This window comes from Equus caballus, chromosome 21, assembly GCF_041296265.1.
Source record: "Equus caballus isolate H_3958 breed thoroughbred chromosome 21, TB-T2T, whole genome shotgun sequence".
In the NCBI taxonomy this organism is placed as follows: Eukaryota; Metazoa; Chordata; class Mammalia; order Perissodactyla; family Equidae; genus Equus; species Equus caballus.
The window spans coordinates 18,286,876-18,314,584 of NC_091704.1; the positions used below are offsets into that span (position 1 = coordinate 18,286,876).

The window sequence follows — 27,709 nt, forward strand, 5'->3', positions numbered from 1 at the left end:
TGCTGAGGAAGACTGCCCTGAGCTAACATCTGTGCCCATCTTCCTCTACTTTATATGTGGGATGCCTGCCACAGATGGCTTGACAAGTGGTGCCACGTCCACACCCAGGATTCAAACCAGCGAACCCTGGGCCGCCAAAGCAGAACGTGCGGACTTAACCATTGTGCCACCCGGCCAGCCCCTTATTCTTGACATTTTTCAAAACGACAAGGCCATCCCAGCCCAAAGCCTTCGTACGTGCTGTACCCAACTCTGTGTGGAAAGCTCTGCCCTCCAGGCCTTCCCATACCTGGCATCTTCTTATCCCATATGTCTCCTGTTCAAAAAGGCCTTCCTTGACCACCCAGTATCAGCAGACTCTACCTCTACTCTCTCACATCATTAAACTCCTCTCTCTCTAAATATTTCTTTTTTGGTGCATTGTCTGACACCCTAGTAGAAAACAACCTTCAGGAAGGCAGGTCACTGTTTTGATTACCACTGCATCCCCAGCGCCCAGCACAGTGCCTGGCACACAGTGACTATTTGCTGAATGGGTGAATGCATCCCAGCCTAGGGGACTAGGGCTGGGAGAGAGGGAAGGGTAAGGCTTGTGGTAAAGCGAGGCCTCGAAAGACCCAGGACGGTGTGTACAGGAAGTCCGAGAGCATTTTGGAAAAGCAGCTTTTCCAGAAAGCGGGAGACTGGCCAGACAGCACCTGCTACGGAGAAAGGAGGGCGCGGGACAACCCAAGGTTGCCGCCGTTTCGGGGAGCGGAGCGCTCAGAGCAGCCCTCAAGGTGGTTATTTGGGAAAGCTGGCGCAGGGCAGACCCGGGCGACCTCAGCAAACCAGGCGGCGAGGTGGGGGGCTAGCAACTGGGTCTGGGGTCTCGGGAGTCGGGGGAGGTGCAAAAGCCACCACTTCGAACGTCCCAGAGGCTTAGATGAAGGGCCGGCGGTTACGGCAGGCTCGACAGGAAGGAGAAGCGGCGACGCGGAGCCCAGAGGTCCCAAGCCAGCACTTGAGGGGAGGCGGGGGCTGTTACCTGCAACATCCCGGTTGTCCATCTTGAGACTCATCCAATCCCACAATGCTCCGGCGCCACCGGGAGTGGGGGTGGGGCTGTTATACTGCGCATGGCGTGATGGGAGATGTAGTCCGCGTCGGCCAGCCACGCCCTACCACTACGTGGACATCGGGGGTCTTCACCCCGAGGAACGCAAACCTCAACCTATCAGCAATGTCTGATCTCAGTCCCGCAGACCAGAGGGCGTCACCTTTTCTCATACCTTTCCGGAGCACAGCCCCTCCAAATACAAACTACATGTTCCGGGATGCTCTGCGCGGCAGCTCTCGCGAGAGACGCGGGTAGCGCCCGGCCCCGCCCTGCTCGCTTGCTTCCGCCTCCTTGTGGCGGCGGCTTGTTGTTGTGGAGGCCAAAATGGCGGCGCAGGCGGCGGCGGCGGCTGCTCAGGCGGCGGCGGCCCAGGCAGCGCAGGCTGAGGCGGCCGAGTCGTGGTATCTGGCTCTTCTGGGCTTCGCCGAGCACTTCCGCACTTCCAGCCCGCCCAAGATCCGCCTGTGCGTGCACTGCCTGCAGGCCGTGTTCCCCTTCAAGCCGCCGCAGCGCATCGAGGCCCGAACGCATCTGCAGCTCGGCTCGGTACTCTACCACCACACTAAGAACAGTGAGCAGGCGCGCAGCCATCTGGAGAAGGCGGTGAGCGCGGGCCGGGCCGCGAGGAAGGAGGCAACGCGGGCTCCTCGCGGAGCCGCCGGGGTTGACGGGCCGCGACCCCAGCGGGCGGGGGCGCCCGGGCCGGTCCTCGGGGACTTGGGGCGCGATCTCCGCGGGGGCAGCGGGACCCAAAGCCGCCTGCCTCTCAGGGGACCTGAGTGCCTCGCCTCACATCTTATTTAACGTCTTTGGTGACAGGCAGGGCCCCAGGACCCCGCTCAGATGCTCCGAGAGTTGCCTCGTTTCAGGAGAAACAGGCCCAAATTCTTCAGGTTTTCAGGAGGATATCAACAGAAGGATGCCTGTTCGCGCCTATGGGGACTCCCCATTTCGGCCAGTGGGCCCTGCAGCTTCCACCTCCTCGGGGCTCTGGGCTCAGTTTCGGGAGCATCAGCCTGAACGCTCTCTCCTGAAGTGATTGGGCATAGGGGAGGCATCCCTTGGGAATCTGAAGCCTGGTCTCTCAGGAAACCTGGGAAGGCGTCTCCAACCTGGACCAGGAAGTGTGAAAAGGGTTTGGAGGGTCTTGTACCCCCGTCAGTGATGCAGGGAGTCATAGGTGGGAGGCAAAGGCCTAGAGTTGGTCATTTGAAGTCCTGTAAGGAGGTGGAACTGAGGGGGCTCTGGATTCCAGGACCAGTTGCTCAGTAGGAGTTGGGGAGGTGGGGAATCTCACAGCTTCTGCTTTCTCTGTATCCGCGGCGACTTCTGTTCCTCCCACCATCCACCAGTCCGTCCCATTCAGGAGGCAGGCCCCATCCCCCAGTCTTGAGTTGTGGGATGTCTTTTTGGCTGTGGAGTTTCTTCTCACAGCAACACTGTGCTCCTGTCAGACCACGCCAGTGTTTGCCATTTATCTAGCTTTATCCTGTTTAAAGGAGAGACTTCTTCAATAGAATCAACTGAGATTTTTAAAGTTTATTGATCTGAGATAAATCTGAACCCACAAGGCTAGTGATGGGTTGCCTTCCAGAGAATATCAGATCTTTGTTTTGTCAAGGAGACTTTAGTCCTTGCTTCATCAACTTGATTGTTTCAGGAGTGAGGCAGTATGGGTCCAGAGAGGTGAAGGGATTTGCCCAAAGCCACGCAAGTTATTAACAAAACTGGGCTCAAACCTAGGCTCAGGATCATCAGCTTCCATGCCAAGACAATAAGTCACTATTGTTTTTGTGAAGGTTTTTGTCTTTCACTCATTCAGTAGATATTTAATCAGCTCACACCAGGTGCCAAGCCAGATTCTAGGTGCTAGGGATCAGCGATGACTAAGACAGTCCCAACCCACGTAAGCTTGTTTTAGTGAGGGAGACAAGCAATGAATATATAGTAAAAGGTTAGGCTGTGATAGAAGAACCATGAAAAATATGGACCAGGGAGAACGGATGGAGTTGACAGAGAGCTATTTTTGGCAAAGGTAGCGAGGGAGTCTGTGGGAGTGACCTGTGAGTAGAGGCCTAAATGGGATGGAGGAGGGAGCCTGGAGAGCTGCTCACGGTGTCAGGTTGATCCCAAGGAGTGCCCAAGCTGTCTGTTACTGGTTGGTGTCAGGGTCTCTCCTGGGCCATGATAAGGCTGAGAGCAAATGAACTGCCAGGCTTCCTTGGGTGTGGGGGAGCTGGAGGCTGTGACTGTCCTGGCCTGGTGGCCCAGTGCCTTCAGTGAATGACTCTGTTCTGAAGCTCTCCCTTCTCTTGATTAACAACAAATCCTGCCACCTCCCTTCCCGAGAGGGCGAGGGTAGATGGGGGCGGAATTCAGCCAGTTGCTAGCAGTGGTTCACAGTTGCTGTGTCGTTATCACATTTTGCCCACTCAGCGCTGTAGAGTGGAAGCACCCATGCCTAAGATTGCTTCCCTGTAACTGCTTGGCTTTTGGAGCCATAATTTAACCCCTTATCCTTGCAAAGTGCCTTCCCTCGATTTTACAGAACCCTGAATCTTGTGGGGTCTTCCACAGAGCCACAAGGTCCCCTCCATGGCTCACACTGACATACCACCTGGAAATCCCTTTCTTTCTGTCCGTTGCATGCCCAGCTGGGAATTTGTCCAGATTTCGACTGAAATGTCGTTTTCTGTGCTGTTTTCCTTCTGCAGTTGTTTGTGATCTCCTGTTGGGTTGCAACACAAGCGTGCTTTCTTTAAGCTTCGTTCTTTATTAGTTGTGCGTTTTTCCCAAGTCAGCCAGCTATCAACTTTTATTCTTTCCTTTCCCAGGCTCACTTGATAAAGAAGCATAACATGTTCTCCTTTTAGAAGTGGTTTACTAATTTCTAGTCCTAAAGAGCAAATAAATGGCCACAGAAGTTCCAGCTTCTTTTCAGGGAGCCAACCCAGAGTAACAAAAAAAAATTTTTTGTAAAGAAAAATGGCAAGTTTTTTTTTTTCTTTTTTTTTTTTTACTATTTTTTCCTTGATCGTTCCCCCTGCTATTCTTTCCTGATCTCATTTTCTCTAACTTATAAGTGCTATAGGAAAAACTTTTAATTGGCCTCTGAACTCAGTACTGTATTCCGCTCCCCTGTTCTTTTCATCGTCTTTTGCTTTGTCTCGGGGAGACCCTAACCTCCTTGGTAATCACTTTATATATATATATATATACATATATATATATATATGGTTAGATTATTTATCCTCCTATTTGCTTATGTCGGTTTCTAACTACCTCCTCAGCTGCATTTGTAAGCTTTCTAGAAGGAATGTATAAAATCCTTACCCATCTGCTTAATCAGTTCTACCAACTTTGAAAGAATCATCTGTTAAGTGCTCCCATCAGAGGCATGGAGGGTGTTTCTCTCTGTCCTCAGCAGCTTTATTGAGGTCACAGCCGTTAGTCTCTCAGTGGTACCTGCCTCTGCAGGCCTTCGGAGTCCCTGCTGGCTGCCTCACTCCCTGGATCTCCTCAGCAGATCCTGTAGCTATCACAGTGCAGGACAGGACATTCTCCCTTAGAGCCTTCCTTCTTTGTTCGTGGTTTTGGCAGTGATATGGCTATGTCAGAATTCTTGGCTGCTCTGGGACTCCTTGAATAAATAGTTCATAATTATAAGGGGTGTTGCTTTACTCTGAAATCTTTTGGCGAGAGAACTCGTGAAGCTGTTTCTGCAGATTCTGTCAGATTGTGTTCTTTTTTATTTCATTTTCACCTTATTATCTTTCCTCTTGCTGTACACCTATTCCTGTGTGAATTTTCAGTCTTGTCTTATTTTCACACTGTCTTTGAAGTAGACTATTCCATTTCACTCATTTGCACATCCATTGCAGAATCAAGAGAGTCTGCATGTCTGTACTTAGATGTGTATCTCTTTACCTTTTATCTTTCTGACTTCTGATCACTTTCCTGTTGGGATGTTGAACTCCAAGGTACAGTCGTCCTCAAGTGGAGTATGTCGAGTGTGTCCCAGCATGTGCTTGAGAGGGACAGCGAGCTTGGGTCTCAGAATCATCCCCGCCCCCTGGCCAGGCTCTACCCACACTGATCCTTCCTGAAGCACTCCTCCCTCCTCTCTGAGGCTACCCTTGCTCATTTTCAAGCATCTTTTAAATATCATTTCTCCAGTAAGGGCTGATACCCCTAGACTCACTCTTCTGTTATTAATTCCTGTGACATGATTTGCTGACTGTTGGCATACTGCAGTGAGTGGCACTTGGGGGCCCCTCTGCACTCCTCCTTCTGAAGCATTGCCGCCTAGTGGGAGGGGCTCCGATTCTCACTCCTGCTCTGGCTCCAGCACCCGGGGACAGGAAGACCACGTCAGTTGGGGAGCATGTTCTGATTTCCTCTCCCCCAGATGCACTCTGGTTGCTGGGTTGCAGGGAGAGTGAGCCCACCCTCTCAGGCGGAACAGGCCACCTTCTCGCTTGACTGAACACCTGCAGCCTCTGGTGACAGCACAACGTGTATAAACTCCAAAGTGATACCAATAAGCAGGCACCAAGCATTTGACTGAGAATTAATCCTTTTTTTTTTCCTTTCAGTGGTTGATATCTCAGCAAGTATCCTTTTCTTGTTGCTTCTGTTCCCTTTAAAGAATGCTCCATTTGAAAGAAAGAACATGTTATAAACTTCAGTCCCCCCATGACACTCCCCACGGATTGAGGCTTTGCTCTACAGACCACCTGGAGAATCCCTGCTCGGCTGTGGCTGCCCCTTTGGCCCAGTGGCCTCTCCTTGGGTGCCGTGCTCCTCATTGTGCCCCAGCGTCCAACTCTGCACCTGCTGGCAGCAGGCTCAGGGGTTGCTGGAGAATACATGAACTTGGAGTCTCAGAGCAGGAGAGGATGCGCCTGTCCCAGCAGCCTCTGCTGTGTAAGAACCCCAGTAGTGGCCTTTTAAACTGGCCTTTTTGCAGCATCTGTATTTCCTTAACTGCATGTCACTAGATCCCCCAGTTTGAAGATGTCAAATTTGAAGCAGCAAGTCTTTTGTCTGAATTATACTGTCAAGAGGTAAGAACATATGAAGATTTTTGAAAGCAAAGTCCCTCTCCCTGCAGCGAAGGCACAGTGACAAATTGGTGCTGTCAGGAGTGGACTCCCTTCTGGCTTTTAACACTTCCCATTACTTTCCTACTTCCTGCACTGTGGCATGGGGTGTCTCTGGGTGATCACTTGCTATCGAGGGCTGGCAGAGTCTTCTAAAACTTTCTGAAGACTGTTGGAAAACAGCCTTATTCCTAGGCTGAAGGTGATTAATTCCTAAACAAGTCCCTGTAGTTTACCTTCTTAATCTGGTTCCTGATCTCAGATGTAGCTGAAAATCACCTTTCCCCACTTTGGGCAGCTATGTGTGAGGCTCCCTGGGCAGGAGGCAGTGTATGTTTCACACCCCTGACCCCTCTTTCTGGTTGCAGAACAGGAAAGGTGGCACTTGTCATCCAATTTGACTGTTCAGGATTTTGAACTAAAGCTGCTTGCAGTTTAGTTGAATGAGGTGTTATTTTAAGAGCAATGCAGAAACTTTCCAGACAGTGAGTCCAATAAAATATCTTTTTCTCTTTTAATAAAGTAAATTGGCAACCCACAAATCTTTGATGAGCCTGAACAGGAGTGGCCTTCTGGCACCACAGCTGCTGCGTAAGGAATCCAGCTTGCTTGCTGGCTTGTTTTTTCCTCCCCAGACTCAACTGTTTCCTTTCAGAATTCCGTCGATGCAGCAAAGCCGCTGCTGCGGAAAGCTATCCAGATCTCACAGCAGACCCCGTACTGGCACTGCCGCCTGCTCTTCCAGCTTGCTGTAAGTATTGTGGGCCTGACTGAGACTTGTGAGTGTCTAATGGGGCCATGACCTTGCGGCACACCTACCCTGAGTACAAATAAAGGCAGACTCCGGGACACACAGGCCCTCCTCAGGCTGCTGCACCAAGTACATGGAGATGTTTCTTTAAGCTGCTCACAAACCCCCTCCAGCCTCTGTCTTCAGCAGTCCCCCCAGCATGGGCCTCACTCTCAGCAGCCCCCAGGGTGATTGGTAGGAGTGCCCATCTCCCCAGTGGCTGACACAGGGCCTTGTCTTCATGTCCCTCTCCTTCCTGGTGCTCCCTTTGGCCTGTATTCATTTGAATTCAGGGAGCATTTCTTGCCAGCAGCCCACTGTGCTTTCTCAGAGCTGTGCTGAGATTCCAAGGGACTGCCTATTGGGCAAGAAATGCCCAAGTCAAGCCTTTTCTCTCAGGGCCCTCAGAGTGGGGGCTGCTGAGGCCTTGCCCTAGGTTCCACATGGTCTTTGCCAGTCTCCCTTCAGCTCCCTCAGATAGGTAGTGTTCCAGTCCCTGTGCTCCAATATGCTCAGGCTGGGGGGCTCTCTAGGCTGGGCCACCTTGGCTGCAGTGGCAGGGCCAGCAGGCCTAGGGCAATGGGTAGGCTCTACCATGAGGGGCCCTTCTTCCATCCTAGGCTCTGCCCATACCTCCCCCTCGCTAGCCGACCTCCAGCCTCTCCTTTCCTCAACCTAGCCTGCCTACCAGGCTGCCTCTCACCCACCTTCCATGACACAGCCACCTCACCTGCCTGTGCATGTAGTGTGTGAGCCCTGAGCTGGAAGTGCCCCCTGTCCTGTGGGGGACCCCCTCAGAGGATTCCCCTGCTGGGAAGAGCTCACCCAGCCAGAGCTCCTGAGGCCCTTCCCCTCCCCCCCCAATCCCACTGCTGCCCCATACGAGCACTGCCTCCTTTAATCCTCCCATGCACACTTGTGCTTGTTGGCAGGCCAGGATAGAAACAGGCCGGGCGGTGAGTCACCTGCCTCAGGTCACAGAGTTGGTGGGCTGTGTGTGCACACAGGAGCCCAAGTTCTTGACCAAGCCTTCGTAGCTGTTCCTTCCTTTCAGCCTGTTAAGTCTTCTATGTTTGAAACTCCTATAGACACCTGTCCCTGAGGGAGTCCCTTCCCATTTGGGGCCCCTCTGGCCACCCCTCCTGGTGCCCAGCCCCCAAAGGCAGCCCACAAAGCACACAGACACATGCTAGCAGCCCTGGGAGTCTGTGCCCATGAGTGTTACCTGCTGGCTCTATGTGCCATTGAGCTTAGATGATGTACACTGCAGGCAAAGTGGAGTTCTCTACCCAAAGCAATTAATGTTGATGAGATTCTTTGGTTAGTTTGGCTCAAAACTGACACTGAGTTGAACTTGCCAGCAAAGCGCTATGGTCAGGTGCTGTAATACAAGCAGTTTGAAAGTGAGGGTCATTGCTCTCTCTCCTTTTCAGCAACTGCACACACTTGAGAAGGACCTGGTGTCAGCCTGCGACCTCCTGGGCGTGGGGGCCGAGTATGCCCGGGTAGTAGGATCCGAGTACACGCGGTAGGCACCTTCTCCCCACACTCTTCCCCCTCTTACTTACAAAAAGCTTGGCCATCTTGATCCTGGACAACAAATAGAATTTCACACTTCAGCATGAAACCCTGGTCATCCTTGTGCACAATAAGAGACATGCAAATTAAAGCAGCACTGAGATCCCTCTTGCCCCATCAATTCATAAAGTCAGAAGTTAGAGAGTCTACTGTGAGGGCGAGGAGCAGCCAGCATTCTCAGCACCATTGGCCCTTGTACATTTCTAGTATCTCTTGAAATAGAAAGTACTTACGTGGTTTGCTGGGCCATTCTCCTTTGTGGCACAGATGCGAGAGCAGTGCTCACTGAGAATGTGGGCTTTGTGCTTGGCAGTGCCGTAGGCAACCCCAGTATCCCTGCTCAGGGGACGCCTAGGATCTTTTGGATGCACAGAGTAAGTGGACATTTGTGTAAAAGAAGGGGCGTAGATTCATATTATGCACAAAACTGCTTAGACCATACAGAGACTGGTGCCCTAGGGTTAGGGGTCAGGAGTCAAAGGCGCTGGCACTTCACCCTCTGTGCAGGCCTCCGGTCTGTCTCTTTTTTTCCCCCAAAAGCAGAATCTTCTACAGTAGACAGACTCCAGGCAGGGGTGCTCTTATTCTGTTGTGTGCATTGGGATTCTGGAAAGTTCTGTCACATGAGGGCTGAACTTGTCCCATGGAATTGTTGAGACAAAACAGTCCCCAACTCCGTTCTCTGAGCTGTAGATTTGCAAGCACCCTTGGGGGCCACGCAGCTCCCCGCAGGCTATCCTGGTCCCTGAGCCACCCTGCCCTGGGATTGAGGCTGTCACACAGTCTAGCCCTTCCTGTCCCTCTCATGCTGCAGCCGTCACTGGGTCCATGGTGACACTCACCCCTTGCAGGCACAGGAATGGCTGATCGCTGCACATTTTCATTCATTAGTGTCCCCAGACAGGCCTCCATGCCACCGTGGGTGGGTGGCCTGGATGGGCTCCACCAGGGCAGGGCATTTTCAGGTCACCTGGCCCAGAACCTCTGACAATGGACATAGGGCCTCCAAGTGAGTGCTTCTGTGTGGCAACATGGGAACCTTCATGTGAAGTTCTGGGCCTAAGATTTGAACAGTCAAACAATGGACAAGTAGATCCTAGAGTCTCCACGCCATGAGGTAACAATAGAGGATGGCACGGTGGCCTAGAGCATAGACTTATCTCGCCCGTGTGACGGTGACCTCGGTTTCCTCACTTGTAAAATGGGGAGAATGCACCCACTTGATGGCCACAGCACACGAGGACTTTGCCAAGACTGGTGGGACAAAGACTTAGGTGCTGAGCAAACTGGAGGCCTTTGGGCTCTGCACAAGCACAGCCCCAGAGCCGTTTGTCAAGGCAGTGACCACCTCCTCAGCTCCCTCACCTCTTATTTTGCCTATTATCTGAACTTCTTAATGTGCTTATTTTATTATTTTTCTTGCTGGTGACAGCAGTACGTGCTCATTTAGAAAGTGCAGAAAGATTTAAGAAAGACAATAGGAATCTCCTGGCCTTGCCGCCTGCTGAAGGTGGAGATAGCCAGTGCTGAGGCTTCCCTAGTTCAACCCCTTAGCCCTCAGGAGAGCCCGAGAGGGCTCAGGCAGTCCCAGGCGAGGAAGTGGAGTTGTGGAGAAGCCTCGGTGACGTGCAGATTTGGGTTCAGGTGCCCCAGCCTGCCCACTTGCCCCCACCCTCTGCTGTCCACCAACTAGAACCCACCATCTGCTGTGTCTAGTTGGTGGATACTTGCGCCCAGCCTGTGCTGTTCACCAACTAAAAGCCATGATCTGCTGTGTCAGTGAGAGTACAGTCATGGCAGACAGGCCGTCCTATACCCTGCCCCTTCATGCTTTCTGAGCACCCATTTATGCCTTCGTCTTTTGAACCACGTGACTTTCTAAATTAGGCAAAAAAAAAAAGTAAAGAAAGATAAATAGGACAAAGTAGAGCAGTCTTGTAAATAAAACAAACCTCCCTGGGGGCCTCTGAGGGCTGCTGTTATCTGCGTAACAGACTCCTGAGGTGGCACATTAGTTCCTTATGAACATTTGGGCCGCACGGTCATCCCAGGAGGCTCCTGGGCCTCACAGACTGACTTCTCTTCTCTGTTTTCCAGGGCACTGTTCCTCCTCAGCAAAGGGATGGTAAGTTGAGGCTGGGTGGAATGGGGCCAGTGTAGCGGACAGGAGGCCAGGCCCCCTCAGGGTGTGGAAAGACCACTCCCGCTTGCCATGGTGCGGCACCTCGGACACCCAGACCCTCACGCACGTCAGGCAGCCTATAGGACAAGGCTCTGGTGCCCTGACTGGGTTCCAAGGTGAAACTCAGATTCTAGGTTGTGAGATTTGTGCTGAAGAAGGAGCAGCCTGGGTTGGAACTGGGTGGACCTGGGTTCCAGCCCAGCTTTGTTCCCTTCTTGTGTGGTGCCAGAGATTCCTTGGCAGGTGGGCAGCCCTGTGCACTGGGAGGGACTCCTAGCACCTGCGCTTCTCCTTCCCTAGCTGCTGCTGATGGAGCGCAAGTTGCAGGAAGTCCACCCGCTGCTGACCCTCTGTGGACAGATAGTTGAGAACTGGCAGGGGAACCCCATCCAGAAGGAGTCTCTGCGCGTCTTCTTCCTGGTTCTCCAGGTAACCCACTACCTGGATGCTGGGCAGGTATGTAGCACCTCCCAGAGGACGGCTGCTGGGGAGTGGGCGGGCTGTGGGCAGCCCTTGGGCTGAGACGACAGCTGTGTAGTTGTCTCCTGACCCTCACCACAAAGTGGATCTGTCATCTGGGGCTCAGCTCCCTCTATACACCCCATGGTGTATGAGTACTATGCTGCTGCGTTCAGAGGGTGCTCCAAGAGTGGGTCTGTCCTGTTCCTGCCCTCATGGCGGGAATAGTGGCCTCACACATTCATAAGTGCATGAACAGTGGAAGACCTCTAAGAACAGTTGGGGAATTCGTGAGAATAAGCTGTGAGGATTCTGGTAGGGTGTCTGGCACATGTCAGGTGCTCAAGCATTATCTCTCCACCACCCCCGAGCTGATGACAGCTTTGTGGGGTGCAAGTAGGGACTGATGGGATTGGCCGTGTCTGAGACTCGACTCCATAACCCTTGTGTAATTGGGAGCGGCTGTACCTGTTTGAGGGTGAACATTTTGGCCTTTGAGTGGGGCTGCCCATCCACCTTACCCCACTCTGTCCCAGTGGCTGACCATAGGCAGGGTCTCTCTGGGGTGCTGGAAGGCCAGGTGGAGCCTGGTGGCAGAGAAGGCCCCAGAAAGCGCTGAGTGGGCCTCTCATTTGTAAGGGGCTTTCTCGGTTCCCCCACCCACACTCACCTTTCCCTATTGGACTGAGTGCCATGCTCAGCATGTAGGATCACAGTGCAGACTCTCATGGGGTGCTTATAGCACGGAGATGGCCTGTGGGGCTTAGGGATGGGGCTCCATGCTATGGAGAGGCCAGTCTATATGAACCATGGCACCTGCAGACCTCCCAGGCCTGGGAGGCAGCCTCCCACCCTGAGGTTGACTGCCAGCTTCCTGGTGCTGTCCTGCCCCCTCAGGGTCACTGCAGGAAAGAGGAAACGTGGCTCATGCAGGGTCAGGCCTCTCCTAGGCCTTCATGTCAGGCCCACTGGGCGGTGGCTGAGTCTGAGTCCCACAGATGACCCACCTGGCCCTTCCCTTCACCCTGATAGCCAGCTGATCCATTTGAGGGTGGGCTTCTTGCAGGTGGTGAGTGTGGTGGGAGCCCCCAGGAGGAAGGGGCCCAGGGGTCACTGGGCAGGCAGGGCCTATTGAGCCACCACCGTGGGGGCCTGGCACCAGATGGGAGTGGGTGGACGCTGAGGTATGTGGTGCCACCCACCCACTGCAGGTGAAAAGCGTGAAGCCATGCCTGAAGCAGCTGCAGCAGTGCATCCAGACCATCTCCACACTGCACGACGATGAGATCCTGCCCAGCAACCCTGCCGATCTCTTCCATTGGCTGCCCAAGGAGCACATGTGCGTGCTTGTCTACCTGGTGAGTAGACAAGGGGGGCCAAGGCGGGAGGCCAGGTGGCCAAGGAAAGGGCCCCAGTGACCGCCACCATCTGGTCTTATCGCCAGGTGACCGTGATGCACTCCATGCAGGCTGGCTACCTGGAGAAGGCACAGAAGTACACGGACAAAGCCCTGATGCAGCTAGAGAAGCTCAAGAGTAAGTCAGGCTCCAAGGGTTGCTTGCCTACAGCACCCACTGCTGGTGGCCTGACAACTGCCTCCTGTGCTGGGTTTGAAGGACCCTGAAATACCACAGCCCTGAGCAGTTGCCATTAGTCCCTGCTCGGTGGGTCTTGTTACTCCACTTGGCAGATGGGGCAACTTGGGGTCAGGGCAGACCAGGCCAGGCTTGAGCTTGACCCTTGATGCCTGGCTGGGGGTCTTCTGCCATCTCTATCCTGTCCCCCCCCGCCCCCCCAACTGCATAAGGTGGCTGTGACGGTTAGCAGGGCCCCTCTGGCTCAGCAGTGCTCAGCTGAAACGGGTGGTGGCTGCTTTTGCCATCTGTCATCAGTGTTGTAACGTGAATCGTGCTCAGGGTGAGGCTGGGATCAGAACTCAGCTCTCACTGACCAATAGTAGATCCCCTGGAGGCCTTGGGTCTTCCTGGGCGCTCAACTAATCTGTCCTGTGGTACCAGAGACCTTTGACTAGCAGGAACCCAGAGCTACATATATCCTTGGCTGGCTCAGTGTCCCTGTTAACCTGCTTGTTCACTGCCTGTGCCCCCTTCAGCACTGCTGGGGGAAGAGCTGTCAGAGCCAGAAAACCGAAGCCTGCGGGCACTGTGATTCTTTCCCTGTGGCCAAGTTGGGAAAGGGCTGTGCTGTCTGATTCCAATGGGAGAACAGCCACTTGGAGGCCCACATTGCTGACTGAGGCCTGTCACATGGTCTCACTCTCTTGGGCAACTTCACCATTTCTAGAACCTGGCGTGATTGGGTGTTCTTGAGTACTTGCTGGGTCGAGGTGGGGCAAGAATGGAAGACAGATCCCTCCAGGGATTTCTTAGAACACTCTGGTCACCAAAACCTGGCTGTGAGCCCATCTCCCCACCTGGACAGGGAGATGAACCCCCTCGATTGAGAGTGCATTGGGCACCAAGCAAGGTGATCGATCAGCTGCTGGGCCAGCGCCCAGCAGAGCAGTTGAGCTCGGACCCAGGTAGCTGAGGGGCCAGTGTGGTAGGAGATGGGAGATGAGGCCAGGGCTCAGCGTCTCCTGTGCCATCTCCTCCAGCTGCGCCCCATGTGCTCACCCCTGCCTGTCGCCCCCAGTGCTCGACTGCAGCCCCATCCTGTCCTCCTTCCAAGTGATCCTACTTGAGCACATCATCATGTGCAGGCTTGTCACAGGACACAAGGCCACCGCCCTGCAGGAGGTAAGGCCAAGGAGCGGGGTTGGAGTTTGCTGCGTCTCAGAGGCGGTCACGTGGGTAGATGTAAGTTTGCCCAGTGCATGTTGGCAGGACATTTGTCCATGTCATTTCACTGTAACTGGCAGTTCATGACCCTGCACAGGAACGACTGATCAGAGAATCTGATACAAACATCAGTAGGTTTTTTCCTAAAAGTTCTTTTGCCCAAGGAACATGAGGTCTGGGGATTTGGGGTCCCATGACAGCAATCCTAGCACTCTTCCTGTCCCACGATCTGTAACCCCTGGTGCCCACTTTCCTGAGACGGCACGGGGGCATTAAGTTGGGTGAAGGTGCTATTTGGCTGAGACACATGTTAGAAAGGGAGTAGAAGGCAGGTAACAGACAAAGGTCACCAACCACAAGGAGGTCAGGGCTGCACTTTGCCCTCATGGGCATGTCTGCTGGGACTTCGTGCCCATTGTTGGTGTGGGTGGAACATGGGCACACTCGCCAGCTTTGGGGTCTCTCCCCAATGCTGTTGGAACACCGGGTCCCAGGTTACGGGCCATGTGACGTCAGACATGCTCTCTCCCCGCAGATCTCCCAGGTCTGCCAGCTGTGCCAACAGTCGCCCCGGCTCTTCTCCAACCATGCAGCGCAGCTACACACACTGCTGGTGAGTGTACAGGGGCCGCCTGCCTCTGGCCCCAGGCCACTTAGTAACCCCATGACCACCACCCCAGGCAGGATCCAGAATGTTCCCAGTGGGCTTCATTCTGACAAGGATCTATCTCATCAAGTCTAAGTTGACCTAGCTCCCGGGAGGCAGGAATAATTAAGCATGCCATCTTTCTCCCTTATAGTCAGGATAAAGCTCAGATGTAGCTGGCTCAATAGAGTCACTTGTCAGGTTCGTCTGGGTGCAGCCATGTGGCCCAGGGTGAGTTGCATATGACTCCAGGCCCTCAGTACCTTCTTCTTCCAGGGCCTGTACTGTGTCTCAGTCAACTGCATGGACAACGCAGAAGCCCAGTTCACCACAGCCCTGCGGGTAAGGTGACGGCCCTCACTCCCCTGGGTGGGTGGTGCTTCTCAGTAAGGAGTCAGGTGTGATGAAGACGACAGCTGCACAAAACCATGGTCAGCAGGCGACTCCATAGTGTTTAGCCTGATGCTGGTTGTGACAATGACGTGCCATTTATCCAGGGCTCTCTGTGGCAGGTCTTTTGCTGCTTGGGTGGGGACAAGGCCAATGCTGGCAGCACAGTGTGACAAGGGATAGTTGTGGCAAGGTGCTCCTGGCCAGCCTCAGGTGGGGCTTCCCCGTCTAACCCAGACGGCAGCCACAAGGCAGAACACAGGGTGTCCAGGCCAAGGGGATGGCACCACATGTTAGCCACTTTCACTCATGATTCCCAGCCCTCTCAACAGCCTGCCAGGCTGGCATTGGCTCGTGTCACGTCCACTGCTGCCTGCCACACTGGTGCCAGGACACGCCCCACACCTGCCCCACATTACCTATAGCCCCATGAAGGTCTCTCGGTTCCTCCGTCCCTATCTCACTTTACACAAGTGGCTGCCGCTGCTTTAGTTCAATGTCACAATCCGTGATGGATGATGTGTGCTCCAGGGAGTCTTTACCCACCAGGCCAGGAGGAAAGTGGTGCAGCTGGGACACGGATCCAAACCCCCCTGACCCCAAACATGTCCTCTTCCTGTGGTCCCAATGACAGACATCTTAGCATCTTTACTCAGGTCAGAAGACCCTCAGGCTGGCCCCATGGCTGAGTGGTTAAGTTCGCACGCTGCGCTTCGGCGGCCCAGGGTTTCGCCAGTTCGGATCCTGGGCACAGATATGGCGCTGCTCATCAGGCATGCTGAGGCAGCGTCCCACATGCCACAACTAGAAGGACCCGCAACTAAAGTATACAACTACATACTGGGGGGATTTGGGGAGAAAAAGCAGGAAAAAAAAGACGATTGGCAACAGTTGTTAACTCAGGTGCCAATCTTTAAGAAAAAAAATAATGATTCTCTGGACCTCTTTGACACTTGCTGGGGTCATGCGGGCAGGGTCTCTGTTCTCCAGGCATCCTCGGCCTCTTGCACAATTGCGCTTGCTCAGCCTGCGAGGAATCAGGGTCTAGGTAGTGGCTTGGGCCACTCATATCATTCCTACTCTTGGCTATTCTTGTTCCCCCAAAAGAGCTGGGACAGTGGTCCATCCACCACTGGCTGTTGGCAGCATCTTGTCTCCAACAGCTTCATCCACCTGGGCAGGGTGTCCCCCATGACCAGTGCATTCCTCTGCTGTGTCAACACGCACTGAAGTTCCCGGTCACTGACTGATGTGGAGGGAGGGGCTGCTCCGGTCTGAGTCCTGAGAGACAGCAGAAAATAGGCCAAACTGCGGAGTGTTCTGAGAGCAGGATCAGGGCAGGTGGTTTTCCTTTTCTTTCTTTCCTGAATTTCCTATAAGGTGGATGATGGTTTTGTAATGAAAAGAACTGATAGTGCTGTTGTCCTTGGTGTAGGAGGCGAGGGGGATGTGTCTGAAGTGAAAAGAATAAGGAGAATCCAAAGTAGCCACTGTGGAGCATTTGGGTGGCTCTGATGCCACCAGGTGCCCCCAATGTGATGAGTCTGTACTCTGCCCAGCCCCCTAATGCCCTGTGTCTCCTGTTCCAGCTCACCAATCACCAGGAGCTATGGGCCTTCATTGTGACCAACCTGGCGAGTGTGTATATACGGGAAGGAAATAGACACCAAGAGGTAGTAGGTGACATGCTTCATATTTGGTATCCTTTCTTTCAACTCTTATTCAGGGGTGGGTGGAGGGTGTTGCCCTGGGCACCAGCAAATCTCAGCGGCTCCAGGGTATCCGCTGTCCAATGGAGCGGAGTCCCACACTGTCCGAGCGCAGGTGTGGCTGGGGGAAGGCCAAGTTTGGGATAGAAACCTTCCCGTAGCCAAATAGCACTTCTCTCTGCTAAAAACAAGCCAAGCTTTTTTGAATCCCACAGAAGAAAAACAATTTTCTCTACCCTGAGCTGTCTGTTCTAGAATATCAGCAAAGCCTCATGGTTCAGTTCTGAGGAGCAGCAGCTCAGGCAGTCATCTGCACTAGGCCCCTAGGTTGTTCTGATGCCCCAGCTTCCTGGGGGCCGTGGGGGGGCGGGGGGGGGTCCAGGGCGCGCCCTTGCAGGACAAGCATGCTCACACCAGGTTCCCCTTGTATCCTCCCCCTCAGCCCTGGGATTCCCCCCGAGCCCTGGGATCCTGCCTCAGGAACATCTCAGATTTGACCAGTTCTCTCCACCCTGCCAGCATTCATTTTAGTTCAGGCCACCGTCACTTCTTTTCTACAAAAAGCTTAGTTAACCTCCTAGATTCTGGATTAGTTAGAATGCTTTGGGCTACAGGGAGCAGAAAGCCCAGCCCAGCTGCTCCGGCTATCAGGAAGTGCAGTGGGCAAGGTCATCTGAGGGCCAGCTGTGGCTTTGGTGGGTCACAGAGGAGCTCAGCTTCCCTGTGTCTCCTCACCCCCGTGTCTGTTTCCTGGAGGGGCTGTGGGGGCACTGGGAACAGCCTCAGCCTGCTTCAGCTCTCATCCTGCAACCCACCCTCCACACACATCCAGAGGGGACATAAAGTGTCAGTCATGCTGCAGGTCCTGCCCCTTATCCCAGCAGGTTGCTCACAGTCGTGGGATTCAGGGTATGGGCCCTCACCGTCAGATCGGATCAGGAAGTTGCAGGCAGCCCTAGTTAATTTTGTAGCATATTCCTCTCACGTTTAGAAATGCAAAATGATCCTAACTGATGTTTCCTCCACAGCTGTACAGTTTGTTGGAAAGGATCAATCCAGACCACAGCTTCCCTGTCAGGTAGGTGGCCCCAGAAGAGTCTTATGCTTTCTCTGCTCTTTGGGGTGGTGTGAGCACCCATGGGCCCCAGACTTCACTGTGTACCCTGACACCTCACCCTCTACACTCCCCTTTTATAAATCTGCTGCTTTCACAAAAACCCCCCCAAGCTGTGATGTTCTGCTTTTCCCTCAGCTCTCACTGCCTCCGAGCGGCAGCTTTCTATGTGCGTGGGCTCTTCTCCTTCTTCCAGGGACGCTACAACGAGGCCAAGTGAGTACTGGGTGAAGGTGAGCTGCCCCATGCCTGAGGCCTCCCAGGCTGGCCCTCTGGGTGGTTCTCTTCCCCCAACAGCATGTGTCCAGGTCCTCTGTCACCCCACCAGGCGGGCTCTGCTTGGGGCTGTGAGGGCACTGCTGCCTCTTTCTCCCCAAAGGAATCCCGACAGGGCTTCAGTGTCTATTCCCCTCGCATAGGCGATTCCTGCGAGAAACTCTGAAGATGTCCAATGCAGAGGACCTGAACCGGCTCACCGCCTGCTCCCTCGTCCTCCTGGGCCACATCTTCTATGTGTTGGGGAACCACAGGGTGAGTATCTGGGGCCAGGCCAAGGAGCAGGGGAGCAACATGGTGCTTGGGGGAGCATCACTGAGTACCACTTTGCATCCTGGGCCGCTTGATGATCTTGTCTCAGTTACCCCTCTCCCCCCCACTGCTCCAAGAGGCTCAGTGAGGGCAGGGGCACCTTTGGGGGTGTCAGGGGAGCTTTGGGTCCTTAGAGGGTGGGTCTGTGGCGCAGACGGTCCCAATGCCAGCCGCTGACAATGGTCAGGCAAAGCCCTAGTGCTTGGTGGGGCTGAGGGCAGGTTCCTCTTCCTGTGTGTTAACACATGGGAGTGGAGAGATGTGTCCTCTCAGCCAGAATCTCTTGGGTCCATTTCTTTCCAGCACACACAGTGCCCTCAGGGCACCCCATGTTTTCACCCACACCCAGAGCACCCTCAGGCTTGTCCCCAGTGGGATCAGCTGACTCTGAGTCTCCCCATCCAGGGTATGCATTGTCCCCTACTCCTGCCCATCCATCTCACAAGGCCTTTAATTTTTTTTTTTCTTTTTAAGATTTTATTTTTTCCTTTTTCTCCCCAAAGCCCCCCGGTACATAGTTGTATATTCTTCATTGTGGGTTCTTCTAGTTGTGGTATGTGGGACGCTGCCTCAGCGTGGTTTGATGAGCAGTGCCATGTCCACGCCCAGGATTTAAACCAACGAAACACTGGGCCACCTGCAGCGGAGCGCGCGAACTTAACCGCTCGGCCACGGGGCCAGCCCCCACAAGGCCTTTTAATTTTTTTAAGGAAATGTTTGTCTGTGTTATAAAATATGGTGTGTTCGTCATGGAAAGTCTGAGAAGCAAAGGAGAAAATCATCACAAGTCCTCTGTCTTCTGGCTCTTTCCACCACTCGCCCCTGCCCACACATAGGTTTTGTTTGTCAGGCTGTTTTATAATTTTATCTCGTCTTTCTCTGCACCTCTGTGTCGGAGCTGTTTTTAATGGCAGTGAGAATTCTGAAGCAGCATCTGCTCTGTAGTTTAGCCAACCTCACTTGAGCTGTTTTCACAAGATGGATAACACAGGGCACATGTCTTGGCCCATAAAGTTTCATCTGATCAAACCCCAGGGCTCCCTAAGAATGAACATTACTAAGGAGCCTGGCACATCCCTCTCCCCATGGCCGTATGACAAGACATGTGTTTGCCAAGGCCAGCAGGCCCTACAGCTCAGGTCCTGGTGGCCGTGGCCTGAGTGCTGGGGATGTCACCACCCCCAGAGGAGGACAACTTCAGGTTCCCCTTTCTGAGTGTAGTTCTGTTCCTTCTAGAACACTGTCACCCACTCCTCAACCTCTGAGCGTGATGTGTGTGTCTAGGGGCTGGATGGGGACCAAGGGCTCAGCTTGAGGACCCTCTGAGTGCGGGCTGCCCACCTCGGGTCTCAGTGTGGTGGCTGTTTTCTATTTGGAGAGATTAAGGTCACACAGCCCCAAACGGCAGGCTTAGGCGTAGAATCAGACCTTGCTGGCTCTCGTTTGTCTAAACGTCTCCAGAAGCCAACTTGAATGGGGGCTGAGTGGGCAAAGCAGTTCTTCAGCTGCAGCTCTGGTTCATGTTTTGGGTGATCTCAGGGCATCTTACAGAGCTTATTTGTGGAGCTCTGCTGCTCGCTGTGTGTATGGGGCCCATGTAGGGCCCCCAAGAGCCCTCAGACCCAGGCCTAGCCTCAAGTAGTTCTGGGTCTGTGGGGGAGACAGCTGACCCTACCCTGGGCCTACCAGGCTGGAGTGTCCACAGGCACTTTGTGAGTGGCCTCCGGCAGGATGCTTCTCAGGATCACACGGATCTTCAAAATCTAATTCTGTAGGGGCGGCCCCAGGTGGGCATGAGGAAGCCTGCCTAGGAGCCAAGGGGGACTCTCCCTCCTAGCAGCTTCCAGACAGAGGCCCAGCCCCAGGCCTAGAGGAGGGGAGTAGTTTTTCCTGTTCTGCTTTGCATTCTGAGGTCTTGGAAGGGCTTGGTTCAATTTTGGAAAGCTTTGAGACCCACTTGGAGCTCATCTTCAAGGTGCCAGCCACGGGCGGTGTGAAGTCACTGGGCTTTTGTGTCTCTGAGGAGGCACACCCTGCGCAACCGTGGCTGTGTTAAAGCTGGGCCTCAGGAGTCGGTTTTGAGGATTTGTAAGTCTCTTGGCTGAATGACAGGTGTCCCCTGGGCTGCCAGGGGCCACTGTGTAGGGAGTTCTCCCAGTGCCACCCTGAACCCAACATTCAGGCCAGTGGGGCTTGTGATCCCTGGGCTGAGCAGGGTTGGAATAGTGCTGTGGGTCACTGTGGTCAGGGATAGGTGTTTATGGCTCCAACAGCTCTTAATCAGCTCATTCTGGGCATTGGGGGTGGGGGCGGGGTGGCGATGCTGTGCAGTCACAGGGAGTCAGAATTGGAGGGTTGTCACATCCTGGTGCCTCACGACCCTGCGTGTCTGAAGCAGCCTCCCACAAGAGTGGGCTCGTATGTAGAAGAGAAACCTCTCTTTCTCCCTCTTTTGTTCATTCAGCCCTCATCGCTCCCACCAGGGCAGACTGCTGCCTCCTCCCAGGCTCTGGGACCCCTGAATCTTCATTTCTAATGGGTTCCTGACCTAGGTCCAGAGCTGACTGCTGCCAGTGGCTTTTTCTCTGGTTAGAAAGACAAAAGCACATAGAGTTGCCCCTGGCTGTACCCCAGTGAGAAGGCACATGCATAGCTAAGGAGTAGGGACAGTTTATTTTTCCCCAAGGTGGTTGAGGAGTACTTCAGAGAAGGCCTTGAGCTGGGCTCTGAAGTAGGAGTAGGAGTTTGCCAAGCAGCAGGAGGAGGGCACAGCCTGGGCTTGGTATGGCAGGTGGGGCCAGGGCTGGCCCTGCCACCAGCCCCAGCCACACACCTGACTCCTTGGCTGTTCTTGGTCAACAGGAGAGTAACAACATGGTGGTGCCCGCCATGCAGCTGGCCAGCAAGATCCCAGACATGTCAGTGCAGCTATGGTCATCAGCCCTGCTGAGAGGTGAGTGCAGCAGCCGGCCCTTCCCAGAGATTAGGGCTACTGGGTAGAGCCCAAGGCTAGAAGATGCTTGGTAAGCCCTGCTCAGCCTCTGCTCACACTGGGCCTCTATAGCCCATAGCCACAGTTGTAGCACATTCTCAGGCTTGTCAGGAGGCCCTCTTTGAGGGCAGTGGGCACTGGGCTCATTCATGGCATCAACTCGACGCGGGATCTGGTTCAGTTTCTCTGGGACCCAGAAGACTGGTTCTTGGCATCTGGGTAAAGACTTGGGCTGTGAGTCTTGTTGCTCAGCCTTGGTTTCATTCCCGCTGAATGGTGGGTGACAGCATTTGTCCCTGTCAGGCAGGACCGGCTGGGATGCTCTGGGTGCTGGGCAGGTGCTCAGCAGATGTCAGTGTTGTTGCTGCTGCTCCTGGATTTGCAGATTGTGAAACTGAGGTCCAGAGATTCACCCAGGGCTCTGGGAAGGAGGAAGGGGGTGGGGCTGCTCCCATCTGCACTGGGCTTTGGGGCCTGTCCAGTCCTGCCTCAGAAGTAGGTGTTGGGTACTCTGCTTCCAGCGAGCTCCTACGTGCCCAGGGGTTGACCAGGAACTCCCTGGGAAGGCCAGCATCCACAGGGAGCCCCACGAGCTTCCACTCACTGTCCAGGCCTTGTATCTGCCCCTGTGGGCCTCACTGCTCACCCACCTCCAAAGACATCTGATTCAGACACTCATGAGGGCATGTGTGAGGGCTCCTGGCAGCTCGGCTTTGCTGACCCCAGACAGGCCTCAGGGCAGGTGACATGCCAGGTGCACAGGCCCAATGGTGGAGCTGGGGGCGTGAGCTTAGGCCTCTGCCCGCATCTGAGAGAAGGATGTAGGGGCAGTGGCAGGGCAAACTGGGCCCACCCTGTATATGTGTCCCACCTTCAGACCTGAACAAGGCCTGCGGGAATGCCATGGATGCCCATGAAGCTGCCCAGATGCACCAGAACTTCTCACAGCAGCTACTCCAGGACCACATTGAGGCCTGCAGCCTCCCTGAGCACAACCTCATCACGGTACAGGCATGGGGTGGGAAGACAAAACGGGGGTGCTGGTTGGCTCCTCAGGGCTGGCTCACCTGGTCTGCAGCCCCCCAGGGGCACACTCCCTAAGGAGAAAAGTATACACTTCGCTGCCATGCCCCTGCATTTCTCCAATAAACCCTAACGGCCTGGCCTCAGGAGCCCCCTCACGTGGGGGAGACAGTGCCAATCACCCAAGCAGGTGATGCAGGGTGCTTCCCAGGGGCCCATCTGACTTGGGTCTGGAGGAAGAGGGCCCTGGCTGAGGAGGGCAGCGTTCCAGGTACAGACGGCCTAGCACACCTCTACTCCCCAGGAAGGACTTCACCTGTGTGTCCTCTCCCCCCACAGTGGACAGATGGCCCGCCCCCTGTGCAGTTCCAAGCTCAGAATGGACCCAACACCAGCCTGGCCAGCCTCCTGTGAGGCCCCTGGAAGGGACTGCCCAGCTTCTCAGGGCCTCCTTGGGGCCTGATGTGTCCCCAACTTCCACCCAGACAGCTCTTGAGCTTTCCTTGGATGCGTGCTGGTGTGGATATTCCCAGCTTCCTTCCTGACTGTCTCCAGAGCTTCCAAGTCCCTGGGGAGTGTGCGGGGCTGATTTCCTGCCCTCCCAGGAAGGGCCGACCAGCTGTTCCTGCTGTGCACCAGGCCCCTGGTGTTGAGCTTCACAGGTGGGATGTTGGAGCCGATTTTTCAGAGTCATCCTTTAAAGTGGTCTTGAACTGTCAGTCCTGCTTCCATGTCTGAGTCACACCTTGGAGGGAGCATGTCTGGGTGGGAAGTGGGCTGCTGGCCACCAGCCAGGTCCTGATCCTGCGTGCTGGAGTGGGCACTATTGCCAACGTGTCACCACCTGACTTCCATTACGTGGGCCTCCATGTTGGGCTGGAGTGTTTACTCTGTTCACAGCATCTTCCGGAAACCAGAGACAAGACGCCAGTTTCTGGCCCAAAATTGGAGGGAAGAAGTGATGGCACACTTCAGGGACAAAAATGCACAACCCGCCACGACACTTTTCCTAGCTTGCCTTTCTCTCCAGCATCTGCTCTTCTGACAGTGGGGGCTCTGGTCAGGACCTTGGAGGATCTAGGAACTCCGCTTCCAAACACCTGCACCTTGACTGGATTCACCATCTGGCCATGTGAGTGGCCATGCTTTTAGACACAGGTGTGCGTGTATGTGCACGCATGTGTGGTGATTCACAGAGTTGGAGCCAGGAGCAGAGACTCTTGTGTTTGCACCAGCCGCCTTCCCTGGTCAGCATTGATACAACAGGAAGCAGAGGAAAGGGGAAAGGACTCTCATCAGCCCAACTCAGGGTGTTGGAATGAAGGACTTGCTTCCTGGCAGCCCTGTGGCCTCCTCAGCAGAGGATGTTTGCGGATGATGCTCAGCAGGCCTGCAGGCAGCAGCTCCCCTCGCCCCCTGCCCTACCCACAGGAGCAGAGAGGAGGAGACAGAGGAGACCTACCTGCCTTGGGTCTTAGGATAGTTTTGAAACGTATTCCTGAGCTGGACCCCAGGAGGCTCTGCCAGGCCCAGACAGCCATGCTCAGTTCTGTACTCCTCTTGGCTTGTTGGGGAGATGCCCCAGTGGTGATGGTGGCATTGGGGGCAGTCTAGGTAGCCAGCCCTTCCAGCTTCTGGCACCTGAGAGTGCCTGGGGTGATGAGTGGTCTTACAAGTAAGAGTGGCTTGTTGGTTTGCATCTCATTACCCTTGGCACTGTGAAGGCTGCTTCTGAACATTGGGATCGTTCAGGTCAGCTGCTCAGGCCCTGAGGCCTGGGTGTGCCTTAGCCAAAAGCAGGGCTGTCAGCAGACCTCCCTGTGCTAGGCCACTGCCCTCTCCAGGCTAGTGTCAGTGCTTTGCTGCCCACTTCGGGGTCAGTGACAGGTGTGCAGGTGAACCGTTGGTCAGAGGGATGGGCCAGCCAGGGTTTGTCTTAAGAGGACCCACCATCTCTGTGTTATCCTAGGTCACCCAAGGAAGGCTGGCCCTGTCTCATGCTGCTCTGGGCTGCCCCCTCGGCTAATACCCCCTGGGCCCATGAGGCCTGTAGAGGAGGGTGTGACGCCTGGCCATAAGCTGTCCCTGTCCTGTCTTCCTCCCCCATCGAGGGTGCCCCCCAGGCCTTCCCCTCTACATGTGGGACAGAGTCCCCATCTCGCCTCAAGCTGCACCTGCCGGCCTGGACCCTACACTGTCCGACCTCTCCAGACCCACATTACTTCCATCACGCTGTACATCATGTTTGTCTCTGCCTATTTATTTAAATCTTTCTTTGCTTCTAGGGCATTTTGTATGTAGAGCAGTTGAAATAAGAACCTCAAAACTTAATGTCTGTCCTGAAGTTAAAGTGCTTTTAGTGATCACCCTGTTGTCTCTGTGTATATAAAGTTAAGGGTAAGTTCTTAAGTTTACAGTGAAAAATTTCAGTACTCGATATTTAATATTCTACTCTAGCTTTATGGAAGCCAAACTGTGTACATGAGTGCGTGCCTGTGTGAGCTTTGACCCTCCCCTTCACCATAGCATCTTCCAATTACATAAAGTTTTCGATAAGTACCTTCCTGTGAGTCTAAATTTAGTGCCTCACAATTTCTCACGCAATCATAACAATTCAAGACAGGCAGCAAGCAAGCGCCCAGGGAGATGTTACACACAGTGTCATATAGCTAAGTATTCAGGAAAAACAGATAAATAAAACCTCCACACTCTTACGTATACAGGGCATGAGGGAGTAGCAGAAAGATTCCTGCTGGCAGGTAAATTACTGAAAGCTGGTCAGACCCTCGTATGTTCCTCCTGCTGCCTCCTGTCAGTGGTGGCTCTCAGGGCCTGCAGGACTCAGGGGCTGGTCCAGGAGGTGCTGGGTTCCCTTGCAGCCAGACAGCTGTCTCCTCCTGACTGGGTCCCTTCAGTGACCCGTGGGTGAGGCGAGGATCCTCTCCCTGGGGCAAGGGCTCCCTGTCCCACTCATTAGGAACACAGGCAAGGAAACCGGAGAAGGGCTGCCTGGCATGGTGGGTAAATTTGTTGGTTGCATTCTCTCTCTGTTTCATTAAGGGGTTTTAATAAGTATGTTTGGCATAATGTGTTTCAGTGGGTATAAGCAGCCTGTAACTTCAGCTGGTGCTTTTAATCAGGAAAAATAAATTTGTAAATACAAAGCATTGTTTAAAAGACATAACCATAGAACCTAGCTTCCCATTTGTGGATTTCTTTTCCTATATATTCAAAGTAAAATAACTTGCAGGAGCCATCACTGGCTGTGTCTTTGTCATGCCATCTGACCCTCTTGTGTGCTGCTCTAGAGACAAGCTCTCTCCCTTGCTGTCCGGCCAAAGGGGCCACAGGGACTAACCTACAGGGTGTGAAAGCGCAGAGCCCTGGACCCTGGACCCAAGGACCCGGTGGAAACCTGAGTATTCTTCCCTTCTATTGATGTTCCTCCAGTCCATCCCTGCCTGGAGAGGAGGGAACCCCAAGAATTGCGGCCCTCACCACAGACTTGCTCACACACCTGGTGTCCTGTTCCGTGTGCTCTTAGAAAACACATGGGCTGGCTTCCATGTGCCTGGGCGTTTTTTTTTTTTTTTTTTTTTTTCTTTTTTGAGGTGAAAGTCCCATAACATAAAATTAACCATTTAATGTGTACAATGCAGTGTCATCAAATATATTCACAATGTTGTACATTATCTCTGTATGTTGTAGAACATTTCATCACCCCAAAGGGAAATATCCCATACCCCTTAGCAGTCACTCCCCATTCCCCTGCCCCCAGCTCCTGACAACCACTAATCTGCTTTCTGTCTCTGGATCCAGTTCCCAATAAGTGGACATTTCATATAAATGGAATCATATGCTATGTGACCTTTTGCATGTGGCTTCTTTGACTCAGCATGATGTTTTTAAGGTTCACCCACATTATGACGTGTGTTGAGCTTCATTCCTTTTTGTGGCTAAATAATATTCCATCATATGGATCAAGCACATTTAGGGTTTTTTTTTAAGATTTTATTTTTCCTTTTTCTCCCCAAAGCCCCCTGGTACATAGTTGTATATTTTTAGTTGTGAGTCCTTCTAGTTGTGGCATGTAGGACGCCACCTCAGCATGGCTTGATGAGTGGTGCCATGTCTGCGCCCAGGATCCGAACCGGGGAAACTCTGGGCTGCTAAAGCGGAGCGTGCAAACTTAACCACTTGGCCACGGGGCTGGCCCCCACATTTAGTTTATTCAATTGGTGGACATTTGGATTGCTTCCCCCTTTTGGCTATTTTGAGTAGTGTTGCTGTGGACGTGCCCATGCACATTTTTGTTTGAACACGTGTTTTCAATTCTCTTGGGCTGTGCAGTATTTTTAACACGCGTGGATGGTCGTCAGGCTGCTGCCCACACTGCATCAAGGCCCTCATGTTGCTCTCATCACTGTGCCCTGAGGTGACACCAAGGTGGCCCCAATTCCAAGAACACATCTGAGGACTCCTTAGGCTGTGGTCCTGGGGCAGTACTACTGGCCACTGGATGTGTGAGTGATTCTACACAGCCCTGCCTAGAAGGACCCCCAGCATGGTGACCCTGCTACCCCCACATCAATGCCTTCCTCCCTCTGCCCCATCCCAACCAACTCAGCGTCAGGCAGCTTTATCCTTCGAGATGGACTCTGCCTGTCCCTGTCCTCAGCTTGGACGTTATTTCTTCCACTTCGAGCCTCACAGCCCCTGTGCAGGAACTGCATCCTGAGCTCATTCAATCAGAACATGGCCACAAGCCGACCATGTGACAGGCTGCCCACCAGCAGGCACGTGGCCCCCAGCTGGTAGGAATGAATCGTGTGCAACCAGCAAGCCAGTTCTCAGATGGGCACGTTTCACAGAAAGTGGCCCTGGACACCTGGAGCTGGGCTCCCTGCAGCCTCCCTGGGACCTTGGACCTTACCTGCACGTGGAAGTGAGCAGCTTTCTCCCACAGGCAGTATCCACATCTGTCTTGCCCCCGTTGTCTAGTGCAACTTCCACCACCTGTCACCTGAGGGAACATTCTAGTAGAAACCCTGTCAGTGGCCACCTCATGTCCCCAAACAGGTCTCACAGACAACATCGCAGAGCATGTCACCAGCCAGGTCTGTTACAGGAGTGCAACCAAGACAGTCTGGGACCCAGCGCTTGAGATGCAGAAAAAGGCTGCTGGGAGGAGATGCATGTGGGGAAGATGTGTGTGAGGGAGACATAGGCAGGAGCC

At 53.8% G+C, this 27,709-nt stretch overlaps 2 protein-coding genes across 5 annotated transcripts in view; one reads left to right on the forward strand and one right to left on the reverse strand.

Moving 5' to 3' along the window:
- SUGP1 (SURP and G-patch domain containing 1) overlaps positions 1-1,396 on the reverse strand; it is a 37,183-nt gene extending 35,787 nt beyond the window's left edge. The window contains exon 1 of one of the 2 annotated variants that reach the window (XM_001503469.5): positions 1,028-1,396. In XM_001503469.5, coding sequence (XP_001503519.1) covers positions 1,028-1,061 — 34 coding nt within the window. In that variant the 5' untranslated portion in view covers positions 1,062-1,396. The remainder of the gene's footprint in view (positions 1-1,027) is intronic. The other variant, XM_070246718.1, reaches the window with a different exon arrangement.
- On the forward strand, positions 1,393-25,732 carry MAU2 (MAU2 sister chromatid cohesion factor). Of its 3 annotated transcripts, none has more exons than XM_001503477.6 (19): positions 1,393-1,702; positions 5,695-5,712; positions 6,100-6,165; positions 6,857-6,952; positions 8,425-8,519; positions 10,667-10,694; positions 11,052-11,207; positions 12,422-12,568; positions 12,655-12,745; positions 13,866-13,969; positions 14,547-14,624; positions 14,934-14,999; positions 16,637-16,723; positions 17,785-17,834; positions 18,009-18,086; positions 18,290-18,401; positions 21,321-21,411; positions 22,328-22,455; positions 22,813-25,732. In XM_001503477.6, the coding sequence occupies exons 1-19, from the start codon at positions 1,424-1,426 to the stop codon at positions 22,885-22,887; spliced, it is 1,845 nt and encodes a 614-aa protein (XP_001503527.1). In that variant the 5' UTR covers positions 1,393-1,423; the 3' UTR covers positions 22,888-25,732. The 3 variants fall into 3 exon arrangements, 2 of the variants coding, with proteins under 2 accessions (XP_001503527.1, XP_005604206.1); XR_001379341.3 differs by having other exon boundaries at positions 1,424-1,702; positions 16,637-16,727; XM_005604149.4 differs by having other exon boundaries at positions 1,424-1,702; positions 16,637-16,720.
- Positions 25,733-27,709: the final 1,977 nt, after the last annotated feature.

What these genes read in the sequence shown, in the direction of transcription:
- MAU2 (XM_001503477.6), top strand. Translation starts at nt 1,424, where the DNA reads ATGGCGGCGCAGGCGGCGGCGGCGGCTGCTCAGGCGGCGGCGGCCCAG. An exon ending in ACTACCTGGATGCTGGGCAG is followed by an intron (nt 11,208 to 12,421) that starts GTATGTAGCACC and finishes CACCCACTGCAG; the next exon opens with GTGAAAAGCGTGAAGCCATG. An exon ending in CTGAGCACAACCTCATCACG is followed by an intron (nt 22,456 to 22,812) that starts GTACAGGCATGG and finishes CTCCCCCCACAG; the next exon opens with TGGACAGATGGCCCGCCCCC.